The sequence below is a fragment of the Macaca mulatta genome, chromosome 4 (genome assembly GCF_049350105.2).
Source record: "Macaca mulatta isolate MMU2019108-1 chromosome 4, T2T-MMU8v2.0, whole genome shotgun sequence".
In the NCBI taxonomy this organism is placed as follows: domain Eukaryota; kingdom Metazoa; phylum Chordata; class Mammalia; order Primates; family Cercopithecidae; genus Macaca; species Macaca mulatta.
In genome coordinates this window covers 115,269,351-115,296,734 of record NC_133409.1, presented here as the reverse complement: position 1 = coordinate 115,296,734, position 27,384 = coordinate 115,269,351, and the positions used below count along the sequence as shown (strand labels likewise).

Sequence of the window (27,384 nt, the reverse complement as noted above, 5' to 3'; positions counted from 1 at the left end):
AAAAAATCTATCATTGGGTTTTGTGGAAGGAAAATCACTTACAGGTGCACCAGGAAGACCCTGAGGCCCAGGTTCGCCATCTAAGCCCCGAGCACCCTGCAAAAAAACAAGACAGTGGAAAAAACTGAGATCAGTCGTGTATGTTAAAGGAAGCATCCATCTTTCTAAAGACATTTAGTAGCCAGATGAAAAGGAGGTTTTATGCCTGTAATACAAACAGTGATCCCAGAGGAGAAATTACTCAGGCACCTCAGGTAAAAAAAAACACTCGTTTACATCTACTCAGCATACCAACTGTACTTAAACACAATCTTTGATGCCACCCTGTTTTTTTTTTTTTTCTTTGAGACAGAGTTTCGCTCCTGTTGCCCATGCTGGAGTGCAGTGGTGTGATCTCGGCTCACTGTAACCTCCACCTCTCAGGTTCAAGCAATTCTCCTGCTTTAGCATCCTGAGTAGCTGGGACTACAGGCGCATGCCATCACGCCCCAGCTTATTTTTGTATTTTTAGTAGAGACAGGATTTCACCATGTTGGCCAGGATGGTCTCGATCTCTTGACCTCATGATCTGCCTGCCTTGGCCTCCAAAACAGTGCTGTGATTACAGGCGTGAGCTACTGCACCCGGGCAACTCTGTGTGTTTTAAGTTAACACTGCACCAATTCTCAGTTGCTGACATGAGCTAAACACACAGGTGCTTATTAATAGATCGGTAAATCTATTAGAAGAAGTTTGGTAGCTACTCTCAGGGTTCTTAACATTTCTACAGAAATTCATTAACCGCCAGGCGGGCGGATCACATGAGACCAGGAGTTCGAGACAGCCTGACCAACATAGCAAAAGCCAGTCTCTATAAAAATACAAAAATTAGCCGGGTCTGTTGGCACATGCCTGTAGTCCCAGCTACTGAGGAGGCTAAGGCAAGAGAATCACTCCTCCCAGAGGAGGAGATTGTATTGAGTGGAGGGAGCACCACTGCACTCCAGCCTGGGAGACAGAGTGGGACCCTGTCTCAAAAGCACACACAAAAAATTTATTAACGGTGAAGGCCATGGAGCCACTCTAAGAGCAACTGCTATACTCTGGTGCTGCCACACTGTGAAAGGGATTTCTGGGATTCTGGATCTCCCACCAAGATCTGGAATAAGAAGTCCAGCCATGTGATTCATGGAAGGAATTACTGGAAGGACCTTAGTATACCCTCTCCCATCCTAGACAGATATTAGGTTCAATTCGCATAAAGTAACCAACCTATTTTCTCAAGAACAGATCCACTTTACCAAGTGATGACATAAGAATGACTCAGAGCTTGATAAATCTAATTATCTTGAAATAATCTCTGATGTGGCTAACGTGTTGTACACTATCACCTCTTTATTTTTATCATGAGAATCAAAATGTGATCTTAAGATCTTAAAAAGTGTTTTTAGTGCTATCTGCATGCATGTATGCTATCTGACAAAATATAACCCCTATCTTTCTTTTTCTTATCTACTAAGTGAATAAAAAGGCATAATGAGGCAGCCTTCTAATGAACCAGGTTGAGATGTGAAGATGATAAAATAAATGAAAAACAATCAAGAGTACTGGATAGATGTCAGGCCAAGAAATCAAGTGTCAAATTTGAATCAAGTGTCAAATCAAGGAAGCTAGGTGGACAGCATGTGTAGTAAGAATTAAAAATTAGAAAATCCATGATAGAAGCTTCAGACATAGGTAGAATCAAAGAACTCAACTGAAGCAGAGGTACCAGAGAGCCCTGAAATTCTTTGATCCCTGAAAAGTAGGACAGAGCAAAAGGCATTCTACATTCACCAGAGAAGAAGAGATTTTGAAGACCTGAAAAAGACCTTGAATTTATCATTCACCTTGCATTACAAGAGCAGAACCCAACCTTTGCATTACAGAAATGGCTTTGATGCACTCTCTCTCTCTCTCTCTCTCTCACTGCTGTTCAGCATGAGCTTAGACTCAAACTGCTGTTACTAGGTGACAACTCTATGGGTCTGAGTTCACAAGAAGAGCTTTTTTTTTTCTTTCTTTCTTTTTTTAAAGCAATTTGACAGAACTCAGAGGAAATGAGAAGTTTGAAAAATACCAAACAGAAAAATATCTCAAATGAAGACCATATCAAGAACAGTAACTGGTTTCAAAGTGAGGGGTCACATATTCTAGGGGATGATTTAAATCCAGAAAAAATGAAGGTATCAGCAGCTCGGAAATAAATGGGATCTATTATCTAATAAAAGAAAAAATACACACTGAATGTTACTTAAGGTAACATAAATATAGAAATATGAATGCATCTAATATGTTTTACAAACACAAAGTTTTCAGAAAAGAAATATTGATCGAAAAAATAGATAAGGAAAGCAGGCAGAATGAAAACACCTAGAAGTGACAAAGAGCCTGGAAAGAAAACATTAAATTGACAAAAAAAAATTGATAAATAAGCCTGATCCTTCATTCACCAAGCTGTGCATCTCTTTTTTAAAAAGAAAAATTTAATTTCATTTATTGAGCATGTACAACGTACAATGTATTATTCCTTAACTGTTAATAAAAGGCTCTGTGCTGGTGGTGGAACTGACACCAATTAGCCATAGAGGTTATAAAGAGAATGAGGTCAGGGTCAGAAGTGGTGGTGGGCAAAGATGCTTTTCGTATTTTCTGAAGCCTATAAATTAACTTTCCTAACATTCTTTCCAAGAAGTGGTAACCACTTTCTCAAAATCTGATAGAGAGGCTAACCACACCCCTACACACACACCAAGGAAAACACTTCTGAATGCAGCATGATGATTCTGTGATGATAATCACTGAGCTAAGCATTGCCTGTCCTTCATCCTCCACCAATGGCAATACCTCATCCTTCTAATGCCATCTCCTTCATGGACCCTCTCAGTTTTCCTATTAAGATTAGCCCTGCTTCTGCTGCACTCCATCATACCACTGGCCCTCAGATTCATGTCTCTTTTGCTTACATTGTAGTTAACTATCTACTTATTTGTCTCGCCCAATAAATAACCGACTTGATAAAGGTCTTATTCCCCTTGGAATCTCTCCAGCAGCTTGCAGAGTGCCTTGGTATGGAAGTGCTGGGAGAATCTGGTTTCTGAGACAGGTCTAAGGGCAGGCTAGTGTCCTCCAGCCATAAGTGTATAACCCATGCTAAGGGCAGGGCTCATGGATCAGCTTGCAGGTGAGTCACTGGAGGCCCCAGTGTCTTTGGGGATGTCCTGCCTTGGCTTACCTCTCATTTTCCATCCTCCCTGTCTTTGTCTTGCCTGACCAGAAGCACTCCAGGCACTGTGCCAGTGGTATCAATGCTAACTGCTGATCATGACAATGAGGTAAAATGCAAAAACCTTGTTTACTCCGATTTACTCAATATAATTTAAAATAGATTAATACATGGCAAATATCACGCATACTGCTCATTCCTATTATCTGTGCTTACAACATAATTGCGAAAACCTCATCACACATCTACAAAGCATCATAAAATGTCATGTTGTTAGACTGGGTGCGGTGGCTCATGCCTGTAATCCCAGCACTTTGGAAGGCCAAGCTGGGTGGATTACCTGAGGTCAGGAGTTCAGGACGAACCTCACCAAATGGTGAAACCCCATCCCTACTACAAAATACAAAAATTAGCTGGGTGTGGTGGCGGGCACCTGTAATCCCAGCTACTCTATTCGGGAGGCTGAGACAGGAGAGTTGCTTGAACCCGGGAGGTGGAGGTTGCAGTGAGCCAAGATTGTGCCATTGCACTCCAGCCTGGGCAACAAGAGTGAAACTCCTTCTCAAAAAAAAAAAAAAAAAAAAAAGATAAAAAGAAAAAAAAAAGTTGTTGAATAAAAAGCTTTGTTTAAATAGCCAGAATTTTAAATATTTAACACATTTTGATATTATATTATTGTCATCACCATCTTACTTTTTCCCCTTTGTCTCCAACTATGCCGGTGATGCCTCGCAAACCCTGGGCTCCCTGGAAATGTACAAAAGAGAAGTGAATTATTTTAGTTGAAGCAAAGCTTTTTAAAATCTCATCACAAAAGCTGATCTAGAAAATGGAGATTATCATAACCAAAGGTAATCCTAAGAAATAGTGACAATATATAGACAAACATTTCTAGTTTAGAAAGTCCAAGGAGAATTCTTCAGATGGTAAACCTTTTCATAAAATTCTGAAGTCTTACACAAAACTGGAGTTGACAAAAAAGTAAATACCAGCATAAGAGAAATTGTGATAATATGTTTGACTTACCTTTTAACTCATATATAGAACTTATACTATTATTCCCACTTCCTTCACGGCATGTAACTTGGTGACATGTAACATGATTTTAAACATTGAAATAATTTTTTCCCACCAGTGGATACCATCAAAAGCAGTAGTTTCCCAGGCTAGCCCACGAAAGCCTATAACCTAGAAAGGAGGTGGAACCTCCATCAACCCCTTGTAGTCACTATTCATTGCACCATTCTTATGAGGAAAGGCATTCTGAATTCCAACTTGGGGCAATAGGAACCTATCTTAGGCATAAGAGTGGATAATCCTAAAAACGAGGGGCTGAGTGTGATTTCTAGGATCTCTTTCAATACTGAAATGTTACCATTCTGGACTCTCTGGCCCCGTAGTAGGAGGGATCCAGAAATCGATCCTGGAAGGAGTGAGCCTGGGAATACCATTGGAAGCAGAGGAGGGTGGATGTTCCACTAGGAAAGTGGGGGTAGCTACTTCTGGACAACCTGCTAACTGTCCCCATTGGCTTAAGATAAAGGAGCTCTAGGCCAGCCATTTCTCTCTTCTTCTCACTTGGAGAAAAGGGGGCAAGTCCATGACCAACTCTTCATTCAGACCAGTCACAGATTCTATGTAGATCTGTCAGGAATGACCTCCAATTCAAATATGCAAGATGATCCCGTTTATGATATCCATTTAGAATATCGAGTGAGATGTGGCCATATCAGATGAAAGCTGCTCTTTCTCATATAGCTCATTTCCTAGCTCTAAAGTTATTTCTATAAAAAGAATATTTGGGTCAATAGCAGCAACACAAGAATACCACATATTGTCTCTTGAGGTGTCTACTTTGAAGAACAGAGCTTTCTCTAAATATTCCAAGAAGCATATTTTTTAAAGTTGTGCATTACTTTATATTTGTGCATGTACATTTAAAAAGTACATGCTTTTGAAAATTTGGCATACCTATTCCCAAAGAGCAGAAGGTCATCAAGCACTAACAGATATCTCCCAATGGACCACTCGAGCCACGCAGCACCCAACATAGATCCTTAATCCCTGAAAACACTGTTTTAGAATGTTGTTTGCAAAATCCTGTTTTGAGAATCTTTGGGAATGGCTTTTATAAAAAAAAATTTAAATCCCTACCAAATTTTCATCAGATTAAAAAAAAAGCATATGTCACTTACACCATGTATCCCTATCTCCCACCTGCGAAACAAAGTCCAGCTCTTAGTGTCTCATGTGGCAAACACTCAGGGGAGGGCAAACTTCTGAAACAAACACGCTGGACACCACAGATTCCCTGAAAGTTCTCATGTGGCTTAAAAGCAGAGACCATTTCTTCCAGATCCTCTGACTTACTTCCTTTAGCTTAATTTCCCTTACACTTTAAATGCCCTTAAACACTAATCTGTGCAGCTCCCTGAACCCTTTTTAAACAGCCAGTCCTGTGGAGAAGAGCAGAGCAGGCAAAGGGTGTTCCTGTGTTTGTCTTCAACTCTTCAGTTTCTAAGAATAGTACCTGAGCTAGTCTTTTACATAGTCTTTGCCCTGGCTAGCTGCAATGTTAAATTAATAGTATTCAATTATTATTTCCAAAATTGTCATTACTCATTTTAACAAGAAAAAGGTATAACAACTCCTTTTTAATGTAATACAAAAGTAATGCAAATTCTGATTTAACAACATCTGAAACTGAAGTTTGATGATGCCCCAAGTCGCCTTACTGTGAATATTATTGCAGAAATCTGCTAAAGCACAAGGGACCAACTTTTTATTAAAAGACATGATATGAGCAATTAAGAATGTTTTAATTAATTATAATGATTACATACTGGAATAAGCTACATTAATCCAATAAATGATATACCTACTGCATATTTAGAATACACAAAATTTTCTCATTATATCTTGTGATAATACGATAGAACATACAAGATATGTATCATCCTCTTGTGCTTAGTATTTGCTTTTCAATTACTTGGACCTGAAATCTGGTAAATGAATGTATGCAATTATAGGTAGAATTTTTCTGTTAAAAAAGTGCTACAATATATAATGAAGACCCTCTCCTATTTTGAAAAAGTACTTATCCCCCAATGCTGGCGTAGTAGAAAAATAGAGGACACCAAGTTCATGTAATGCTATTCATCCAACTGCTAAATAGAAAATATTCCAACAGTCATGGAAAAAAAAAGAATATTTACATATCCTAGTTAAATATTTTTTAAAAAATACTTTACTGGAGGTCCTTGAGCTCCAACTTCTCCCAGTTCTCCCTGGTCACCTTCTTCACCCTTAAAAAAAAAAAAAAAAAAAAAAAGCAAAGAAAAGCACATCAAAGGTTATTCTAGCAAATGAACATAGAAATAGGCTTGGTCTAACTCAGTATGTTTTAAGTTCACTTGGTGACTCCTGAATTATTCTACTTTCTTAAATTATTTTATATGGGCAGTCCAAATTAATTGTAGAACATTCAGAAAATACGGAGAAGTATACATATAAAAAGTCACCTGAATACAACCATTTAACTATAAATACCAGTAACATTTAGATGTTATCCTTTCAAAGTTTTTCTAAAGTGGGGAAGGAGGAAGAAAGACAAAGATACCAAGAAAAAGACAGAGAGATAGAGAGAGAAAAGTTACTCATTTATGTTCCAAGTGTGTGTCAAATGGGGGGGATGTATTATTAGAAAAATGTAATTATACTATGAAAACTTTTTCATAAACTACAATATTTTTATTGTGATTTTTATATTAGCTTTTCTTATTATAATTTTTGCACTATATACAATATTTTAATGCAAATCAGCCATTTCTTTTGTGGGTTATACCTTTAATGTCACTCATAGAAAAGCCTTTTCCACTCCAAAAATACACATTTATTTATATTTTTGCTCTAGTAATGTTGTAACTTCTTACGTAGAAATCTCTAATTATCAGTAATTTGTTTTGATGTAAAACAAAACATAGAAATCTTTTCTTTTGCCGGGCGCGGTGGCTCAAGCCTGTAATCCCAGCACTTTGGGAGGCCGAGGCGGGCGGATCACAAGGTCAGGAGATCGAGACCACAGTGAAACCCCGTCTCTACTAAAAATACAAAAAATTAGCCGGGCGCGGTGGCGGGCGCCTGTAGTCCTAGCTACTCAGGAGGCTGAGGCAGGAGAATGGCGGGAACCCAGGAGGCGGAGCTTGCAGTGAGCCGAGATCGCGCCACTGCACTCCAGCCTGGGCAACAGCGTGAGACTCCGTCTCAAAAAAAAAAAAAAGAAATCTTTTCTTTTTTCTCTTACTTACTGGCCACTCTTCTAATAATAGATTCTCTCCACACAGGTTTCAAAATTCATCCTTAACATATGCTATATTGTTATTGGCTCTAGACTTTGATTCTGCTCTGCCGATCTATTATATGACGTTGCCAATACCACAACATGTTAATTAGTGAAATTCTATAATACATTTTAATCTTAGGTAAGGAGAATTCCCTTATCTGTATTTTTCATTTATAGTTACTCTTATTTTTTAGATTTCCTAAATGTTTACTCTTCCAAATCAATTTTAGAATCATTGGGCAGATCTTTACAGAGTCTACTTGCTTTGTACTAGGACTGCATTAAATTAAGAGAGTAATATGGCAAGAGTTAAAATCTTGACAATATTGAAATCATTTATCTTGATTTTTTAAACAAATTATGAGAGTCATACATATTGGTTTTAGCCTCATAATTATATTCAGATTATATTTCACTAGAATCTATAACTGACAGTGGGAAGAGGCAGTCCCAAGGGGAAAGCCAGAGAATTACCTTGTTCTTGGCATGGATAATCATCACATGTGCCTAATTAAATGCTACTTCTATTTCCCTACAAAAATATAAAACTAGATACAAAACAGCAGTGATTGATATGTCCACTGCAATTTTTCCATAACTAGGTACAGGATATTTTCCATAGATTCTCCATAAACTTTGGAGTCATATATTTGAATTATTTCACCTACAAGTGAAAACCACACAACTAATCCATAATCTGGAAGTTAAATGACAAATTTAGGAGTAGCAATTTATTATCATTTCACTATGATTTTTGCATGAGTATTGACCTTCTGTATAATGTTACTAATACCACATTTTAATTATTGAAATTTTACTATTCATTCCTATATTCATAAACAGTTTTTAAGATCTTCATTAACTAATTTGTAGGGTAAAATTCAAGACAAATTTGTGAATTTGAATCCAAACTTCAGGCCTCCAAGCTCTTACCATTCTGTTTTCAGTTTCAGTTCAGTCTATCTGCTCACCCTTTCAAGGTTCATTCTGCAATGAGCTATGGCCATCCTATTGATTTTCAAAGACATCACTTACACTTTCAAGTGACACTAAAATGTAAAATAAAGAAATTTTCAACAACTTTCTAAGTAAATTTTGGCCGATTACTTGACATGCCAAAAAAAATTGTAGGTTTTCCACTGAACACCAAACCAAATTTGAGAATCTAGATAATTAACCTGTTTAAATATTAAAAAGACCAGTTTCATGTGAAAAGTGGAAAGGCATCTGGATTAACAGCTCCATCTCCAAATCCTGTGGGATGGGGAAGTGAAAGTTCTCCAAAGGAAAGCATCACCAAAAGAAGGAGAAAAGGATACAAACATCAAAAATAACAGAAGTCTACTACATCAGCTTTACTGCATAGAATACCTCATGAATATCTTTTGATGTAATTTAATATTTGTACACACTTGTTTTTTGTAGTTAACCAATACTCTATTATTATATTATATGGCTATGACATATTTAATTTAGTCCCCTGTGCTTGGACTTTTTTTTTTTGGTTTCCATGCCCCCAGTGCTCAGAATAACCATAGTACATAGCAGGTACTTTATATTTGTTAAAACTTTTAATGACAATTTTTAAGATTCAGTGGAAGAATGATCACACAGAGAAATTTCCAAAGCATTCGGGTTTTTTTCCTATTTTCTCCAATTTGATTGGGAACCCAGCTGTTATATTTCAGATAAATAAAATGCCTTAACTATCACAGCCTATGTAATAAAAGACTTTAAAAATAAATGTCCAAACTGTAATAGGGTACAGAAAATTGGTCTATTTATCCTGATTATTTGAGGCTATTTAACAGACTGATTTTTAGCTAAAAGTTCAAGCATATTAATGCCTGAAGACATTGATAAATTGCCCCTTCAGTTCTTGACTTCCGAAGAAAAGACTAGTCTTCTGTCACTACCCAATAAAAGGGTAGAAGGACATCGTCAACAAAGTCAAGAGGACCTGCATTAATAAGAACTACTTGACTTTGTAAAATATTATCAAATTTACCGAGACAAAACGTACTATGCAGGAAGTCAAATTCTTAGATACTTAAAGATGACTTACACTAGTAGTTGAAAAAAAGGGCAAATAGGTGACCTTGCTTTAAATCTCAGCCTTGGTTTTTCTGCAGGGCATGCCAGCTGCAATGCAAATTGTGCTGTGGATTCTATTTCTATCCAAATAATAACATAAGTTATTACTAACCTCCTACTTACTCAAAATCTAGGTTATATTGAAATGAGGTCAGAAATAAATAGATAAATTGTTTCAGAACTTGAGATGAGAAGCTCTAAGCCAATTACCAACTTCTCTGTTTGCTAGTCTCAGCAACACTTGTCATAAAATTTTACAAATGTCATAAAATTTTGTCTGGTGAAGTGGAACAACTATCTGAATAATGTTGGACTATCATAGCATCAAGGAAAAAAGCTGAGTGTGATCGATTTGAAAAGAAAAGAAAAGGTAGTGACACAGGAAAAAAATGAAAATGTCTGGTGCCTTATTTGTAAGTGTTTTTTGTAAATAAACAACTTTAGAATATGATGTTTAGTCAAATATTGATGCATCTGCTTAGAACTTATCAACCATTATTTGAAAAAGAAGGGCAAAATATCATGGTTCATTATTTACTATAATTCCTAATTTCTTATAATGAAAGTGACCAATAACTCCTAATCACAATTTATCCACTAAATACCCATTCTCCTTACCTTGTGTCCTTGTCTTCCTGGTTCACCAATTTCTCCTTTGGCCCCTTTATGACCCTAACAAATGCAAAATAAATAATTGTCCTGAGTTTGGTACAGAAAGTGATCAGAAGGCTCATAAAGTGATCCTGCTTCCCTAAATCAGTGCCAATGTATTACTAAGAAATGGTTATGTCACAAAGAAAATCAGTGCCTTGAATGACCTTAACAGCACCATGACTGCCATATATAATTAATATCAGTTTTACTTAATAGAAAAACACTGCTCTAGAATAACAGACTCTTCATTACCTAGTTCATTGATACCTGCCTGTTATTTCCTAGTCCCTGTTTCTCCAACTTCCTCACACAGGTTAGGAGCATTAAGTCTTCTCTAGTTCTGGGAACTTAACCTTTCAGAAGTGACAGCCTTGACCAAGCTCAGCTGGCTATCCCCTGCCCTCTGAAGGCTGCTCTGAAAACCTTTCGGCCTCCTCCATTCCCACCCCCTTCCTGGTGGCGGAGGAAGGGCTGGTATAAGTGGACTTTCTCTGATACACAACCTTCTGCTTCTTTCTGTGTACTGTTTGTTTGTTTGTTTGTTTGTTTGTTTGTTTGTTTGTTTGATATGGAGCTTTGCTCTTGTTGCCCAGGCTGGAGTGCAATGGCATGACCTCTGCTCACCGCAACCTCTCCTCCTGGGTTCAAGCAATTCTCCTGCCTCAGCCCCCCCAGTAGTTGGATTACAGGTGTGTGCCCCTATGCCTGGCTAATTTTGTATTTTTAGTAGAGACAGGGTTTCTCCATGTTGGTCAGGCTGGCCTTGAACTCCCAACCTCAGGTGATCCACCCGCCTCAGCCTCCTAAAGTGCTGGGATTACAGGCGTGAGCCACCGCGCCCAGCCTACTGTGTACAATGTTTAAGTGCAAAGGGAAAGCAATAAAGGGCAGTGGGTGAAAGCTGCATTGCATGAAAAGAAGATCCCTGTCTTTTCTTGTCAGGCCACCTGTCCTAAGCATGTGTGTGCTTTGGGTAGTAACAGGAGACAAAACTGTGAGACAAGCATCCCAAAATGAAAACTGTCGGAACTTTCACCCCTCAAAGAAGTCTTTTTGCAAAATAGGACACCTGTCCAGGCCTGAATCTTCTGCAGTTGAGGGAACCCACCAAAACTACCCTTAGAAAAACCCTAATGGAAAATCAGTGCCTTGGGGCCTTTCAGTTCACAGCAGAGCTCCATTGGTCTGGAATGTCTCAAAATCACTTTAGACTCAGAGACTAGAGAGAGAGAAAGCCATTTATCCCCAGAATGTGGTAAGTATTTGTTTGTATGGAAAATTTTCAAGTAATTATGATGGCAGACAGAGAAAAATACTTTTGGAAAGTCTCTTTTCCTGACTATTTTGGGCAGTTTTTCAAATTTTTTTTAACTAAAAGTTTTCAAATACATTATGTACACAATCCCCTCCAACTGCCCCACCACTCACTATCTCCCTTAATAGGAAGCACTTTTTTTTTTTTTTTTTTTTTTTTTTTTTTTTTTTTGAGACAAGGTCTCATTCCACCACCCAGGCTGGAGTGTAGTGGCATAATCACAGCTCATTGCAACCTTGACTTCTCGAGCTCAAGTGATCCTCCCACCTCAGCCTCCTGAGTAGCCAGGACCACAAGTGCACGCCACCATGCCTAGCTAATTTTTTATTTTCTGTAGAGACAGGAGTCTCCCGCTGTTGTCCCGGCTGGTCTCAAACTCCCGGGTTTAAGCAATCCTCCCACCTTGGCCTCCCAAAGTTCTAGGATTACAGGCATGAGCCACTACACTCAGCCAGGAAGCAAACGTCTGAATCTTAATTTGATGTTCTAAAGTCTCTCAGTCCAATGCATTTTATTGGTATTTCTCCCTGAACTAGAAAGCCATCCTATGACTAAACATCCATGTCTTGGTAGGAATACATGTCAAGAGCAGCTGGAATTGCTAGGATTGAATAAGCACTACTTGCCTGATCCATCCAAGTGAGGTCTCTGCACCAGGAAGGTTAATGCTTAAAGTAAAGGCTCCATTTTATCTGTGGATAATACTCTTAAAATACTGGAAGTTTTTCTCTTACCCTCATGCCTGGTAGGCCTGGATATCCTGAGCGACCTGGTGGACAGGCATTGGGACACTGCCAGGGAGAGAGAGAACAAAGAGAAAGAAAGACAGGTAGAGTGCATAAACTAGGACTCCTGCTTTGTGACAAAGTCTTTTTTTAAGGGATTCCAGTTACAGAACTCCATTGCAATAATATTCATTAAATAATTTTAACACCCCTTTCCTTCTTCTTATTATTATTTCACATTTAAAGCCAGAAATATTTCTAACTAACAGAAAAGTATAAAGAATATAATACCCTCCCCCATGAATCTATCATCCAGATTTAACAAATGTTAATATTTTGCAATATTTATTTCAAATCTAATTTATTAAAGAAAATATGTTTACAGATAACCTATTGTACCATGACAGGATTCATTTCCCCTTCCCATTCCACTAGACTAGCCACATCCTGAGGTTCACGTCTCCCATCAAAGAGGCCAACATTGCATGTAGTGCACATTACCACCATCATTGGACTGTTACTCTATGAGCAAAACAAATCCTAGAGGAAGTTATTTGAATTCTATCTCTTTAAAACCTGGATGCTGTAGTGAAAAGCATGTCTTAGTCATAAAGTAAAAAGATTATAGAAGAACAAAGATACATCTATAATGAAAAATTATTAGTCTGAATAGATGCAAGCCAGTAGCCCACTAGTGTTACAAACTGCTCTGCCATCTGAGTGAAAGGAAAACACAGACACATAGTATATTCCAGGGAGGTCTTTTAAAGAAAACTCATCTGCAGACTATATGGCCTTTGAATTAAAACTATATTTTGTTCAAAGGAAAGCATCTTACCAATGGATCTCCATCATGAAAGCCAATTGTTCCCTAAAGTAAATAAAATATTAAGGTTCAAAATACAATTAAATAATGAATTCAAACATACTAATAATACAAAGCTCATCAGGCAAGAATATAAAATATATTTGTTTAATAAAATACAAGAAACAAATAGGAGCAGATAATTTGCTAATATTCTAAAATCCTGACTCATGGGCATGTTCTCTTTGGAGAGTCATGAATTGCAGTAGATTATTTTGGGAAGGCATTGAAGGGAAATGAAATAAGAGGCGAAATAGAAAATGTGGGGAACTTTGAATTACAAATAAAAATATGAATTATCTTCTATTTAAACTCCTATTTATATTTTTCTTACTATGAAAACCTTTTTTAAAACTAGTTCATTTGAAAATGCTTCCTTTATGTATCTAAGTTTTGAGCATTTGAGACGTCACAACTGTCAAAAGACTTCAAAAGTAATGAGTAAGATATGCCCTGTAAAAACCACCTTTTAAATTATTGTGATTCCTCTACTTCTTGCCCTAAAAATAACCATGCCCTGAGTACAGGAAAAATTTGATAGCCATTTTGGAAATTTGGGGCAATGACTCAATTAATAGGAACTTCCATTTTGGGTTCTTAGATTTTTTTCCAACCCTGACTCTCAGACACAAAGAGAAATTCAAGTTGCAAATAACTTACACGGGGTCCTGGGGGGCCAGGGGGGCCAGGTCGTCCTCTTCTCCCAGGGTCACCCTAAGTTATTTGAAAATTGTGACACAGTGGTTATACATGTGTCAAAACACAGTACATAAAAACAGTGAGGCATGAGAGAATGGTATTACTGGAAACCCCCACCGAGCTCAGCCATGCGTAGACCTGCCACCAAAATCGATGGGTGGCCCATAATCCAATTAGTACTACAAAATGAGAATAATAAAAGCATTCCAGTCTCACCGAGGTAATAAAACAAGTCAGAGAGAGGCTAGGGGAAAAAGCAAAGCCAATTCTTCTCTATAGGACGAACATTTTATCTACTCTGAAAACAAATTGGAAACACTACTTATTTTTCTAGTTGATTTACAGAGGACCCAGAGCAACCTATACGGCTAGTGCCATCCTGCTAACCAGTGCAAAAGAAGGCTTGCACTCAGTCTGAAGCTGCGAAATGGAAGTTAATCGCTGCAGTGCCTGACTCTTGCTAGTGCTGTTCACCCACAATCTATAACTTGGTCCGTCGCTGCACCTCTTGCAATGGGTCAAAAAATCAAAGAAAGCTACATCGAAGTAAACCGTTCAGATGAAAATGGGTTCCAATTACTCTTAACATCCAATGTTTACTCTTGGCACATTTTCCTTCTTGATGTTCTGCCATAAAAAGTCGGAAGTACCTCACAATTATTTTAACTTTACAATCATTTCATATTCATTCATTTCTTCACTAAATAAATTTGCAAACAGTGAGCACATGTAGAGGAACAAACAAGGTATATGATACATGGCCCCTTCCCACAGTGAGTTTACAATTACCCACCTTCACATAACATCACTATGTCAACGTTTTTGAAATGTTTACTTAATATCAATATGAAGCATTTTATATGAGACATTTTTTATGAAGTCCAGCTCTTTAATGTTAAAAGTTAAATTTTGTTGGCTGAATTATAACTTAATGATCCTAACATAAATATACATGGTAATAATTTTAGGCTATTCACTTTTATTTCATGCAGAGAGCCTAATACAAAAGCCTCTAGACTCCAGTCCTGGCTGAGAGTCTGTAAAATGAGGACGACACTCTCTTACTTGACAATCTGGAAGTTGGGAAGAAGAGTTTAGCTGAAAAATTTAGGAAAAAATTAAAATCACTCTGCAAAAAATATTATTATTCCTGGTCCACACCGATATTATAAACTGGAATGAAATTCATCTGCCATGTTTTGGTTCGCAAGTGGAAATGTACAGTTAGGGTAATTTGCTTTCCCAGGTAACATCTTCTATTAAATCAGCAAAGGTCTATCAAAGTGCACGGTGGTACTCACAACAGGTCCCACACGGCCAAGCTCTCCAGGGAGTCCTGCTGTCCCAGGAGGACCCTGAAGGCAACAAATCAAAGCAAATGGTCATTTATGAATATTTTTACAATCTATCATACATGATATCAAATATGATAAATAATAGAATTACATTTCTGTATTAGCTTTGGTTTCCAGTGACACAATCACTCATTTGACCAAACTTCAATTATTTAAGACAAAGCAGAAATTTCCTAAATTAATAAACGTTTTGTTTAGCAGAATAAGGGTGTTATCCTTAGTAACCACCCAAGATCTTGTAGGTAGAACACTATAAACACCACTGAGTAGACTGTTAGTAGGAGAATAAGGTGGGGATTTGAGAAATAGGACATTTTTATAGACTGTGTAAAAATAAATGATGAAGTGATACTTACAGGGGGTCCAGGAATACCACGGCCCTAAAAGAGTACAATAAAAATGTTTACAGCATGATGTTTATACTTAGTATAAATATGAATGTAGACATAACTCAGCTAAAATAAACCATAAACTCTATTACTAAAAATGATGCTCATTCTAAAGAAAGTACTGAATAAAGAAAAGCAAACACGGCTCTGCTTCTAAAGGAAGCAGAAGCTTATTTGAGCTCCTCAAACATTCCTTTGATGTCTACGCTAACTGGGATTTTTCCAAATTTTTTTTTTAAGGAAATCAAAGTAAAGAAGCCTTCCATGCCTGCCCTCAGGAGAACTTACCGTAACTCACAAAGAGGTGCATCACAACGGGAGAGTTTACAGATTTTATTCATTTGTAGCGTTTTATAGGAAACCTACATTAAAAGCATTCTAGTTCTACAATCTACAAGAAATTATGTTTAGAATTTCCCCAAACAAACTTTCAGCACAGAGAGGCAGGGACAAAAAAGGGTCAGAAACACACCTCCCTTTCGAAAGGTTAGGCTATATTTTCAGACACTAAATCCAGTAGATATTGAAAATAAAATGGTGTCACTCCTGAAGTAACCTACAATGGGATGCTAATTTAATATGTTATATTTGATTTTTAAGCTAGTCATTCTATTCTATTATTCACATTTATATCTCTTTAGCAACACCAAACTTTATACAACCAAGGATTGAACCACATCTTATTCATCTTCCTAGCCCCAACTCCTAGCACAGGGCCTAGCATATAACAAAATCTAATAATATGCTTGTTGAAATTAAAACTGAATATCAGCCGCCTAGATCTCTATTCTCTCTCTTTAATTTCCAAGTTCAATTTTTTCCCCTTGGGATTTCTCATTATTCTTTTCTCTCCTACTTGGGCTAGAATAGCTTTTATTCACAGCTGTCTGTGATATGATATTCATGTTAGCTTTTCATTCCAGACTTGCTTTTCTAAAATATGCGTATACCAAGCATCCCATGGAATCAATGCACTGATAATGATATTATTATTTCTAATTAGTTGGGCAGGCAAAACAAGCAAGAACTTCACATGGCCAGTATGTTTTAATAATCGGTGGGATTTTAAAAGGCATTGCTGGAAAAATGACTCCAGTTTGAACACTTTAATACATAGGCCAATTCAGGAAATAAGTGTTATGCTTGAAAACACCAAAGTCATCAATAAGTTATTTCATTATCAGAAACCTAGATGTTCAACAAATTACACTAAACAAAAAAGGCATCTCTGTAAGATGTTGAGATTAAGAGCTGAGTTGAAAAATATGGGCGAAAGGCCAACAAGCTGTTCACTTCTGAAAATAGGCTTATAACAGAAAAGATGACATGCTGAAATATGGTAAAGAAAATAGCACAAATAGGAAAACAGAAGAAAAAATACAGATTAATGACAAGAGTAAAAGTGGAACAAAGAGCACAGTAGATAGGAAAAGCAGCCTAAGAACCTAGTCCTCTTATATATACAAATAACACAAACCTGCCACACTGTGCAAATATAGAAAAAGACTAGTCAAAGAATCAGGCAAGTGATAATATCTGTTTAGTTGATATTTCCTTAGAGATAAAACCAGCTGTGAAGAATGTGGTGTGATACCATGGTCTAAACATTGAATACTTAGATTTGCTCTTGTTATGCAAGAAGTGTTTTCTATCATTGCAGGTAAAGAGGGAATTGTCTACTGGAAAATACCACCTACAAATAGAATAGATATTTTCTACTGTACATTCAAACTTCTCTAAAATTTTTCCACTCACAGTAGGAATGCTTACCATACCAGATGTCATCAACTTATTTGTCATGTATATTATGCAGAAAACTACACCTAAAGATTTCACAATGGCAGAATTTTACCTAAAGATAAGACATTTTCAATTCTGTAGCTTTACTTCTACTTACTGGAAATCCACGAGATCCAGGCACACCAGGTTCTCCCTAAAAATAAAAATAGTTTCATTGTACTGACCTTTCATAACATGAATATGTAATCATGAAGACTGCATAAATATTGAAAGCATTAAAACACCCCATTATGGTGTTTTTATTTTTTTTTAATTTCCAACTTTTATTTTATGTTCAGGGGTACATGTACAGGATATGCAGGTTTGTTACTTAGGTAAACAGGTACCATGGTGGTTTGCTGCACAGATCAACCCCATCACCCAGGTATTAAGCCTAGCATCCACTGGCTAGTCTTCCTGATGCTCTCCCTCCACCCACCCTCTATTTTCTGACAGGTCCCTGTGTGTGTTGTTCCCCTCCATGTGTCCACGTGTTCTTTTTATTCAGTTCCCCCTTATAAGTGAGAACATGCAGTATTTGGTTTGCTGTTCTGCATTAGTTTGCTGAAAATAATGGCTTCCAGCTCCATCCATGTCCCTGCAAAGGACATGATCTTATTCCTTTTTATGGCTGCATAGTATTCCATATCATAGTGTTTTTAAACACAATTTTAGTTGAACAAGTGCATTTTAGATGCTTCATAACTTAATGTTAGTTGGCTTGCAAACACTACAATAAAAATATACTTCCGCATTTTCATACTAGCAATTAATACCAGATGGCTAACTTACTTTTTGTCCCTTTGGCCCAACGGAGCCAGGGGATCCATCAGGTCCTGTTAATCCCTAACAGAGCAAGACGATGATGTTAGAATTATCATAACATCCTTAGGCAAACCACTAAGTAGAAAACTTTCATTTTATTTCTTAATCATCTACAAGATGGTTACATATGTATGATGCAAATATTTATAACAAAATAACCTTACTATAGTCTTACTCAAAAGTAAAGATTAACACAAGGTCTACGTGTTGTGGTTATTTCTGATTGATAAGTTGTATCATATTCCTAACTTCTTGCTAATTGCATTGTTTATCACAGGGTTCAATAATTTAGTGTTTTTTGTCTCTGCTTTGAAAAAAAATGCAACATAGCAATTACAATGCTGTAACAGCTAAGACTGGTAGGTCTTGGTTCTGTCATTTACTCAGGTTTATTTACCTCCTTTACTTCATTTATGAAACAAAAATACTATGTATCTCTCTACAGGACAAAAATCTGTGTCTACATTATGACAATGTCTTGGAAGTCAATAAAATATTTCCTCAATGGGAATTAAACAGAAACAATTTCATTATTGCCTTATAGCCACTAACAGGCAATGACAATTGCTTATCAAAGAATATTCTTAAAGTAGAAACATTTGAAAGCATACATGTTTCTACATTATTTTTCTTAGTAAAAATAGCTATAATTAAGTATATACGTTCATGTATGCCACTCGGTATGTAAAATTTAAGCCTATTATTATAAATCACATTTATAATTATCATATTTAATACTAAAGCAGTTATTAAATACATATTCTAAATATTCTCATTTTCCCTACTAGTACTTACTTTATCATCATCCTCAACATAAAACATGTATTAAAGAATGATAATATCACGTGTATACAAGAATTTCCACATTTGGTAAAGATACATTTCTACTTTTAATTTTTTTCTTTGCTCTTTGACACTTTTGGATGCTGTCATTTACAATGTAATCTTGAAATTATACCTTCCTAAAGATAAACATGATATATATGTGTGTACATATACATACATGCCTATATAAGTATCTTATAAACCCTTTCTATTATCAAGATTTTGAAGAAGACCCAAACAATATTAATTGAGAGAGGGATCTCTTGAAAAATATGAAAGTTGTACTTAAAAATGGATGACCAAAATTCATATTTAGTCTGTCATGGTCCGAATAAACATCCATAAAATTTCTTCACATAATTCATATAGAAAACTAGTTCACTGGCTACCATTTTTACGTTTCTCTACATCAATTAATTTTCCTAACAATGTCACAGAGTGAATCAAAGCAAGTAGAAAAAAAAGAGTTGAAAATGTTAATTACTGGAAATTTACCAAAGAAGAAAAATATTAAACACACACAAAAGAACTTCTGACAGACTGCCTTTGATTTTCAATAGCCCTAGTCTAATTACAACACTGTAATTTGGGAACAAACCTCAACATTATTAATTGCTAAGCACCTATGGTAATGAAATATTTGCTTTGGCATTTCACAAACAAACCATACATCCAGGAGCACTCTCTGGACGCACATATGGCATGTAAATTTTATAAACCTCTGGGCATATTTAACAAATTGAACCTCTGACTCTCATTTACTGCATTAAACCCTCCAAAGACCAATTCTGGTCAACTTTCATACACACAATCAACTAACACTCTTCAACCTGTGACTGGAATAACTGACAAGATTGGAGGACAGTTACTATTAAGCAGAACCAAGTAAATAGTGGGATAACCTGGAAGCTGTCTTCAGGTTATTTCATATTAAAAACATCCTCCATAAGACATGCTAAACTATGTCAATCACTGGAAAGTTCTCTGAACTAAGTTGAAAATGGATTCTGGTGTCAGATGTTACAGTGACACATGTTATGAAATAACTATGCAGAAAACCATAAGCTCCATGAGGACAAGAATCACATGTGCATTACAGTTCTAACATGTTGCCCTGGCGTCTAACCACTCACGACATGATTACCGCATACAATAAGTTTAAGGAGGCCTTCCAAGTGGAAGGATATTACACTTGTTCCTCCACATCGTCTTTGTATTCAGCTCAAATCCTGATCCTACCACTTGGCAGCTGTGGAATCATGGGCAAGGTCCCTAACTGCACAGTGTTCTAGACGCTGTTCCTCATGGAGAAAAAGTCCTGCAAACAAACAAACCAAAATCTAGGTATTAACCACAGCACTGTATTTCTTGTCCTCATCACATTTCTTCAATGACTGAATATTTGCACCTACACTGATCTTTCAGAATAATTTCTTAATAACTCACAATTCTAGTTATAAAGTATTTGCCACAGATAATAGTTGCATACATTCAGAGAATACAAAAGACCTGTAACCTCTGCCTGTAAAAATTATCATGGTTTAGCTATAATTCTTATACTTTATTCTAATTCCTCTTCTGCTTATCTCAAATAGGTGGTATAAGAAAGAATAAAATACTGTTCTTAAAGGTCTCTCTGAGCATGTCACAACAAATAGTACATATAAAAATATCTCTATTTGGCCGGGCGTGGTGGCTCATGCCTGTAATCCCCGCACTTTGGGAGGCCAAATGAGGTCAGGAGATGGAGACCGTCCTGGCTAACACGGGGAAATCCCGTCTCTACTAAAAATATGAACAAAAAAAATTAGCCGGGCGTGGTGGCTGGCACCTGTAGTCCCAAATACTTGGGAGGCTGAGGCAGGAGAATGGCGTGAATCCGGGAGGCGGAAGTTGCAGTGAGCCGAGATCGCGCCACTGCACTCCAGCCTGGGCGACAGAGCGAGACTCCATCTCAATCAATCAATCAATCAATCAATCAATCAAATCTCTATTAATATAATTGCTGACAACAGCACAGTTGTCCTAAGGTTAGAACCAAGTTCTGTCTTATCTAATTTTATCTGTCCATAAGCCCCCCCCCCAAAAAAAATCAACTTAACCTGAAAAAAGGGCAGATTTGAGTTGAAATACACAGACCATACACATAACACATACATAATTTTCAAAATCCAGTTTGCAATAAAACCTCCTAATTCTTATTTCAAAGAAATAAAAGAAGAAAACATTACCAGTAGCGGAAAAAAGTGCCTTCATATGAATGTTCATACAGACAAACTTCTATATATGATAATATTGAAGCTGACTGTGTTCTGAACTTCATGTTACTGTTTGGCAGAGAATACCAGTCCTCAATGGAGATTTCCTTCCAGCATTCTGACAGCTCAGCTGGTAGGACTCAAGGCATACTTCTACAAGCATGACTGCTATGACTCATTTACATTTTCTGCCAAAAATCCATTCAACATAGGATAATGAACACTGAACAGGGTTCCTTTCTGATCCTTTCAACCATCATCCAATTAACCATTTTTTAACATTATCAAAAAATAAGCCTTGTAATGACCCAAAGAGCAGAAGACGAAATGATTCAAGGTTTAAAGTCCTACCAGCACACTCAGGTTCATTTACCAAGAAAGGACTGTTGAAGGTCTCCTACTTACTTAGCTCCCCTATGGCCAAGGAAAATCAAACAGCAAATTCTGATCAAATTACTGAGTTTCATTACTCTCAAAGATGTCCATTCTCAATTTAGAATAAAATATTTTTTTAATGTCAAATGAGTCAAAGAGTGGAATAAGAAAACTTTTCACTTCCAGATGTCTCATGTGGCCTCAATTCAAAAGTCAGGGAATATAAAACATGCCAATATTTATAAATAATTATAAAATATCAATTACAAATGGCTGTTATTATCCATATCATTCTTCTTGATTGGTGACTTAGGTACTAAAATTTCACTATCACTTTTTCTCTCTATTCTTGCTATTCTCTCTCATCTATTTGCATGAGGCAGAATTGCCTGAGGAGTCTAAAAATCAAGACATCTGGACTATTTTGCTATCTTAGCTACTAAATAACTCTAGTTCTCTGAGGAAGCCACTTGTTTTCATAATTATTCAGTTTCTTTATCTATGGAAAGTAATATTAGACCAATCTACTTTCCAGGTTATTGTGGGTTAAGAGAAATATTTGTGGCAGTGCTTGAGGAAAAAGTTCTATGTAAATGCAAATAGTATAGTTAATTTTTCCCTGAGATCTAGAAAATGCCTAAAATACTGGCACATACATGGATTTCCTTTTTCCTCCCTTTTCCTCTCTTTCTCTTTTGCTTTCTTCTCCTGTCTCAGCAGACTAAATGGGCTCATCATTTTCTCCCTGAGGTCAAAGTTCAATAATTTAAGACAGCTTATTCTTTTATGTCTTTTAATATTTGAAATCTAGTTTATGCTGCACTGTGGGTCTGCAAATACAGACAAAGAAAAAGTTACTTGAAATTGTTTTCTATGTTGTACTTCTAAAAATTTCACAGCACTTTCATTTGTTTATCCAAAATTTCTGTTAGAGTGGGGAAATTACTTTATAAGCAAAACCAAGGATTGTCTTTATGACACCATGGTATAAGGTAAAGAGAAGAATTTGTTGAGCAAGCTACAAAACCATGACTGAATTGGGGGACAGGTAAGTCTAACTTTCTGTCTGACATTATATTGCAGCTTAATAGCAAGACAAGCATTCAGATGACCCATTTACACTTCAATTACCAAAATAAATTTTTGAAATACAAAATAAATATTTTATTTACCAAAATAATATTTTTAATTTAGTCAGAAATTTTCTTTTCATCCAAGACTAAAGGCTGATTGAAATTTCGAAGGAATATAGAAATAAATTCAAGCTACATTAGGCTACCAGCTTGTTCAGTAGCCTTGCATTTATCAGACTCTTTTTATTATGGTATGACAATTTCAAGTAATTATCAATGTTCTAAAGAGTTTGACTGCCAACAAGTTATATTATTTCAGTTCATATTACATTATACAAACACTCTTTTGAGATTTAGGTTTTACTATCCAAATATTAGTCCTTGGGTGCCTCCTGTACTGCTAATTTGCATACACAGAAAGTTCAAACTAGGGGCTTTGAAATGTAAACCAAGATCCATTTCCTAAAATACTATGTGGTGAAACCCTGTCTCTACTAAAAATACAAAAATTAGCTGGGCATGGTGGAGGGCACCTGTAATCCCAGCTACTCAGGAGGCTGGAGGCTGAGGCAGGAGAATCGCTTGAACCCGGGAGGCAGAGGTTGCAGTGAGTCGAGATGGCGCCATTGCACTCCAGCTTGGGCGACAAGAGCAAAACTTCGTCTCAAAAAAAAAAAACAAAAAAAAAAACAAAAAAAAAAAAAACAAAAAAAAAACCCACTAAATAGTATAGACACAGTATAAACAGACACCTTCATTATGGGAATCCTGACAAAGAAAGCACACCTTAATAACAGTAAAAATCCGATTATTTATTTTTCTTTCAAAATGAAGGATCTGTCTTAAACTGTAGTCAAAAATTCTTGGAAATCATAATTATAGGTTTTCAGGTGCTTTCTTTCATTTGGAAAAGTCCTTAGTTTTTGGAAAACACATAAAGTGGTAACTTGGAGAATAACTTGAGTGATGCACCATGGTGCTCTCTAAGAACAGACGCCATTTCTTACTTCACTTTGTATTCCAGGGACAAAGTCAAGGACTGGTCTGTAGTGGGTCCTCATTACACATCGTTAGAAAGCATGGAAAGAGGCTGAGAATCCTGAAGTCATTTGACTGTGAAGAAGTATTATTTAGTGTTAGGTTTACCGTATAACTCAGCATTTGATGGAGATGTGGATAAACTGGAGAAAGCTTGCTAGTTCCATGCAATCCTAGCCAGCTCATTTCTGCCAGTAATGCCAGCCAGGAAAACTCCATGGAAAGACGAAAAGCTAGTTTTGAATTTCTAAATTCAAAACTAGTTGTTTTTTTGTTTGTTTGTTTGTTTTTTTAGTTTCTTATCTGATGATACGTGTTTTCTTGCCCGCCCCATCCCCCCGCACATCCCCACTCACTTCAAGTGCATCTTTCTCTTTCACATTCCTTGGGATTTAGGAGTGCTCCGGCCCTTTGCCTACCTGCAGGCTCTTTTCCTAAATTAATGCAGGGAGTGCCAATGAAAGAGCAAGGGCAAAGGCTGGCTTCCAGGAGCCTGCCACTGGACTCACAGCAGGTAAGCCGACGCCAGTACAATCTACTGCCATCGTACCGCTCTGCCCGCAGTGGGGCTGAGAGTTCACAATGTGCACTGTGAGGTCACGGTTAGAGACAGGAAGCCGGTATCCGCTGCTGTTTTCTAAGACGAGGAAATGCCAACGCCTCCTAGAGAGAGGTATCCTCACCTTCACAAGTGCTTTTGCAAAAGCTGCCAGCTCCTCCATCAGTCAGGCGCTAGCAGGAGGCCAAGTTTAGAGCCACAGCGCATTCTCTCTCTCTTTCTCTCGCTCTCTCTCTCTCTCTCACACACACACACACACACACACACACACACACTTATGCATACCCACCACACATCCCAGGCTGGGCGCCCTCCCAGCACTCGCCTACTCACATCAGCGCCAGGTGTGCCAGGCTTGCCTGGAGCTCCTGGCTTTCCCGGTTCACCTGCAGGACCCTGAGCAGGGGGAGAGGGGTGCGGGGGCAGGAGAGAAAAAAGGTGCAAAGTTGAGACCCTTCAGACACAGGAAGCTGCAAAACACGTCTAAAGGAAGGAAGTGGAGCGCCATTTGCTCCAATCAACTTACCGGGGGACCCGGGGGACCCTTAGGACCTCGGTCACCCTGGAAGGGTAAGAGAAAAAGAGAGAGCTGTCTATGAGCGGGATAGGCTGGGGACCCCACTGGGACAATCCCAGGAGAGCTCACTAGACGGATGGGGATGGTGTAAGGGTCAAACGTGGAGGTTCATGACCAACAGGGACACCTCTCCCTCCAAAAATCCCCGGGCTCCTAGGATTCAACCCCCAACTCTCACCCATGTCCGATCCTGCCTTTAAGTGGGGTGGCAGGAAGGGGAGACCCTGGTCCTCTCTAAAAACCCACAGGAGCCCTGGGAAAAGAATAGGAAAGGGCAGGACCGGGGAACAGAGGTGGCCTAGAGATAGAAACTTACGTCGATGCCGTCTATGCCCGGAACTCCAGGGGGGCCCGGAGGCCCTGGAGGACCCTGCTCGCCGGGGGGACCTCTCTGGCAAAAATAGCAGACATAGGTTAGTGGAGCACATCAGGCAACAGGGAGCAACTGAGCGCGGTGCCCTGAAGCCCCCGCCTCCCTCGGGTAAAAGACACCTTCCAGAGGAGGCCGGGTTTTTGAAATCCAACACAAAAATGTCTCAGACCTCCAAGCAAGCGCAGCTTTGGTCTCCGCCATACTCTAATGAGCTAAACTGTGGAGCTAGAGCAGGATTGACGCCCTCAAAGTTGGGGGAGGCTTCACTGGATCTCACCTCTGCAGAGTGCATGAAACCCAGGAGGAGTTGTGGAAAAGGGAGGGTCTAACGCCTTTTTATCCTGAAAAGGATTCAAAAATGAAAATGGGGCTCATTCGATACCTCGATTTATCAGTCATTGCAGGTCAGTGTTTTGGCCAGAATGGAGCAGCCAAGAACAGAGACTCCACACCAGGATCTTTGTCCAGTAGAATGGGGAGGTGGGGGGTATGCTTGAGGAAAAGATTTGGGAGGATTAGGGCAGGGCAGCCTTGAGACCAGTGCCTGGTCTCATTTCAGTTTTACCTGCAGTGACACCCCCTCAGTTCCTTGAATTAGGTCTTTGCATCTCGCTTCAAAATTACACCAAATTTCAGACTGACTCTAGGACGTGACCCCTTTTATCGCTTGCAAACAGCTACGTTTCGATGGTGCTAGAAGGTATACCGACGTCTGAAATAGCATAAACGTGTTGCTTGGGGAATGTGGGGCTTTTTTTTTTTTTTTTTTAACCCTTCTGAATTAAAAAAAGAAAAAGAAGAAAGACTCTTTCATCAAGGAAAACTTTGTTTTTCTAAACTCTAACGACCAAACAGGTTACAATGGAGTCTTTGTAAGTGAAACCTCAAACCTCAGCTGGGCTTATGCGCCCCCGCCGGGTCCTCCCCCGCGCAGGAGGCGGGAGGCGCTGCAGGCTTTTGGAAACTGCTGAAATGCTGATGGGAGCCAGGGCCACCCGGTTCCATGCTGGAGCCGCCTGCACCGCTAGCAGGACTCGGGGTTTAGCGCAGCTACCGTGGGCTGGAGGAGCGGGAGAGGGAGCCTGCCTGGATTCCCGCCTTTTCCAGCAAGGCCTGCTCTTGACAGTGGCCAGGAGGTGGGGCGGGGTGGGGGGGGGCGGGATGAGGTGGGGGAAGTAAGAAGTAATAACAGGCTAAGAATTAAACCTCGGTCTCGAGTCACCTATTCAGCGCCAGAACCTGCAGAGGGGAGGATCCAGGTGGGGGAGGAGCCCCCTTCCTAGACCAGGGGTCATCTAGGGCTCTGGACTTCGATAGGACTCCAGCAGGTGCTCAAGGCTGGAGGAAGCGCGGGTCTAAGAGCCCTGAGGATGCTCCGCGCCTTCCTCATAGCTCCCCCGACCGCTGCGCCCCCACCTGTCCTCGTGTGCGCTTGAAAAATGCAAACACTTCCTGTCCCCAGCTTACCTCGTCGGTGGTCTGGCTGGGCTGGAGAAGAAAAGATGGGGAGAAAGTGAGAAAAGCACCCCTCAAACTCGCTCGCAACTTACTTGAGCCGCGCACAAGCAGAGCCCTGACAGCAGCAGCCCCAGGGCCCCGCGGTCCCGCGCAGTCCTGGCCATGCCCGCCGCCCTCCGCTAATCCCTTGGCCCGGCTCTGCAGCCTGCTTCCCCTCTAGGTTTCCAGACCCGCCACTAGCATAGGTGGCACTTCGTCTCTGCAGAAAAAGCACCCCCGGGAGTAGCGGTTGCCTAGGTGTCCAGGCCCGGGAGGCGCACGTTCCCCTTGTTTATGAATGGCCCCGAAGAGGGTCCTGGGATTGGAGGAGAGCTAGGGGGCAGGGGAGGACGGATAGAATGACAACAGTCGCCCTTAACCCCTTCCCTGCCGCCGCACAGGCAAGGCCTGAACACGCAGCTCTGCCTCCATCCCATCTACCCCAGTGCAGCTTCTGGCTGTCCTCGGAGCCTTCCCGGGTGGCCTATGCCAGTGTTGGCCAGTAGACCTCAAGTGGTCTTGG

At 38.9% G+C, this 27,384-nt stretch overlaps 1 protein-coding gene across 12 annotated transcripts in view; it reads right to left on the bottom strand.

Moving 5' to 3' along the window:
- The window catches only part of COL9A1 (collagen type IX alpha 1 chain), a 177,486-nt gene that overhangs the window by 41,219 nt on the left and 108,883 nt on the right, over positions 1 to 27,384 (bottom strand). For 10 of the 12 annotated variants that reach the window (XM_077999781.1, XM_015136653.3, XM_028847450.2 and 7 more), the window contains 15 exons: positions 26,832 to 26,852; positions 25,308 to 25,382; positions 24,941 to 24,976; positions 24,748 to 24,810; positions 18,254 to 18,307; positions 17,580 to 17,615; positions 15,650 to 15,673; positions 15,240 to 15,293; positions 13,900 to 13,953; positions 13,213 to 13,245; positions 12,384 to 12,440; positions 10,299 to 10,352; positions 6,496 to 6,549; positions 3,938 to 3,991; positions 43 to 96 (listed from right to left, as the gene is read on the bottom strand). In XM_077999781.1, the coding sequence (XP_077855907.1) occupies positions 43 to 96; positions 3,938 to 3,991; positions 6,496 to 6,549; positions 10,299 to 10,352; positions 12,384 to 12,440; positions 13,213 to 13,245; positions 13,900 to 13,953; positions 15,240 to 15,293; positions 15,650 to 15,673; positions 17,580 to 17,615; positions 18,254 to 18,307; positions 24,748 to 24,810; positions 24,941 to 24,976; positions 25,308 to 25,382; positions 26,832 to 26,852 (723 nt within the window). Of the gene's footprint in view, positions 1 to 42; positions 97 to 3,937; positions 3,992 to 6,495; positions 6,550 to 10,298; positions 10,353 to 12,383; positions 12,441 to 13,212; positions 13,246 to 13,899; positions 13,954 to 15,239; positions 15,294 to 15,649; positions 15,674 to 17,579; positions 17,616 to 18,253; positions 18,308 to 24,747; positions 24,811 to 24,940; positions 24,977 to 25,307; positions 25,383 to 25,929; positions 26,200 to 26,831; positions 26,853 to 26,914; positions 27,132 to 27,384 lie in introns of those variants that run through there. The other 2 variants (XM_001111519.5, XM_077999788.1) reach the window with 2 other exon arrangements.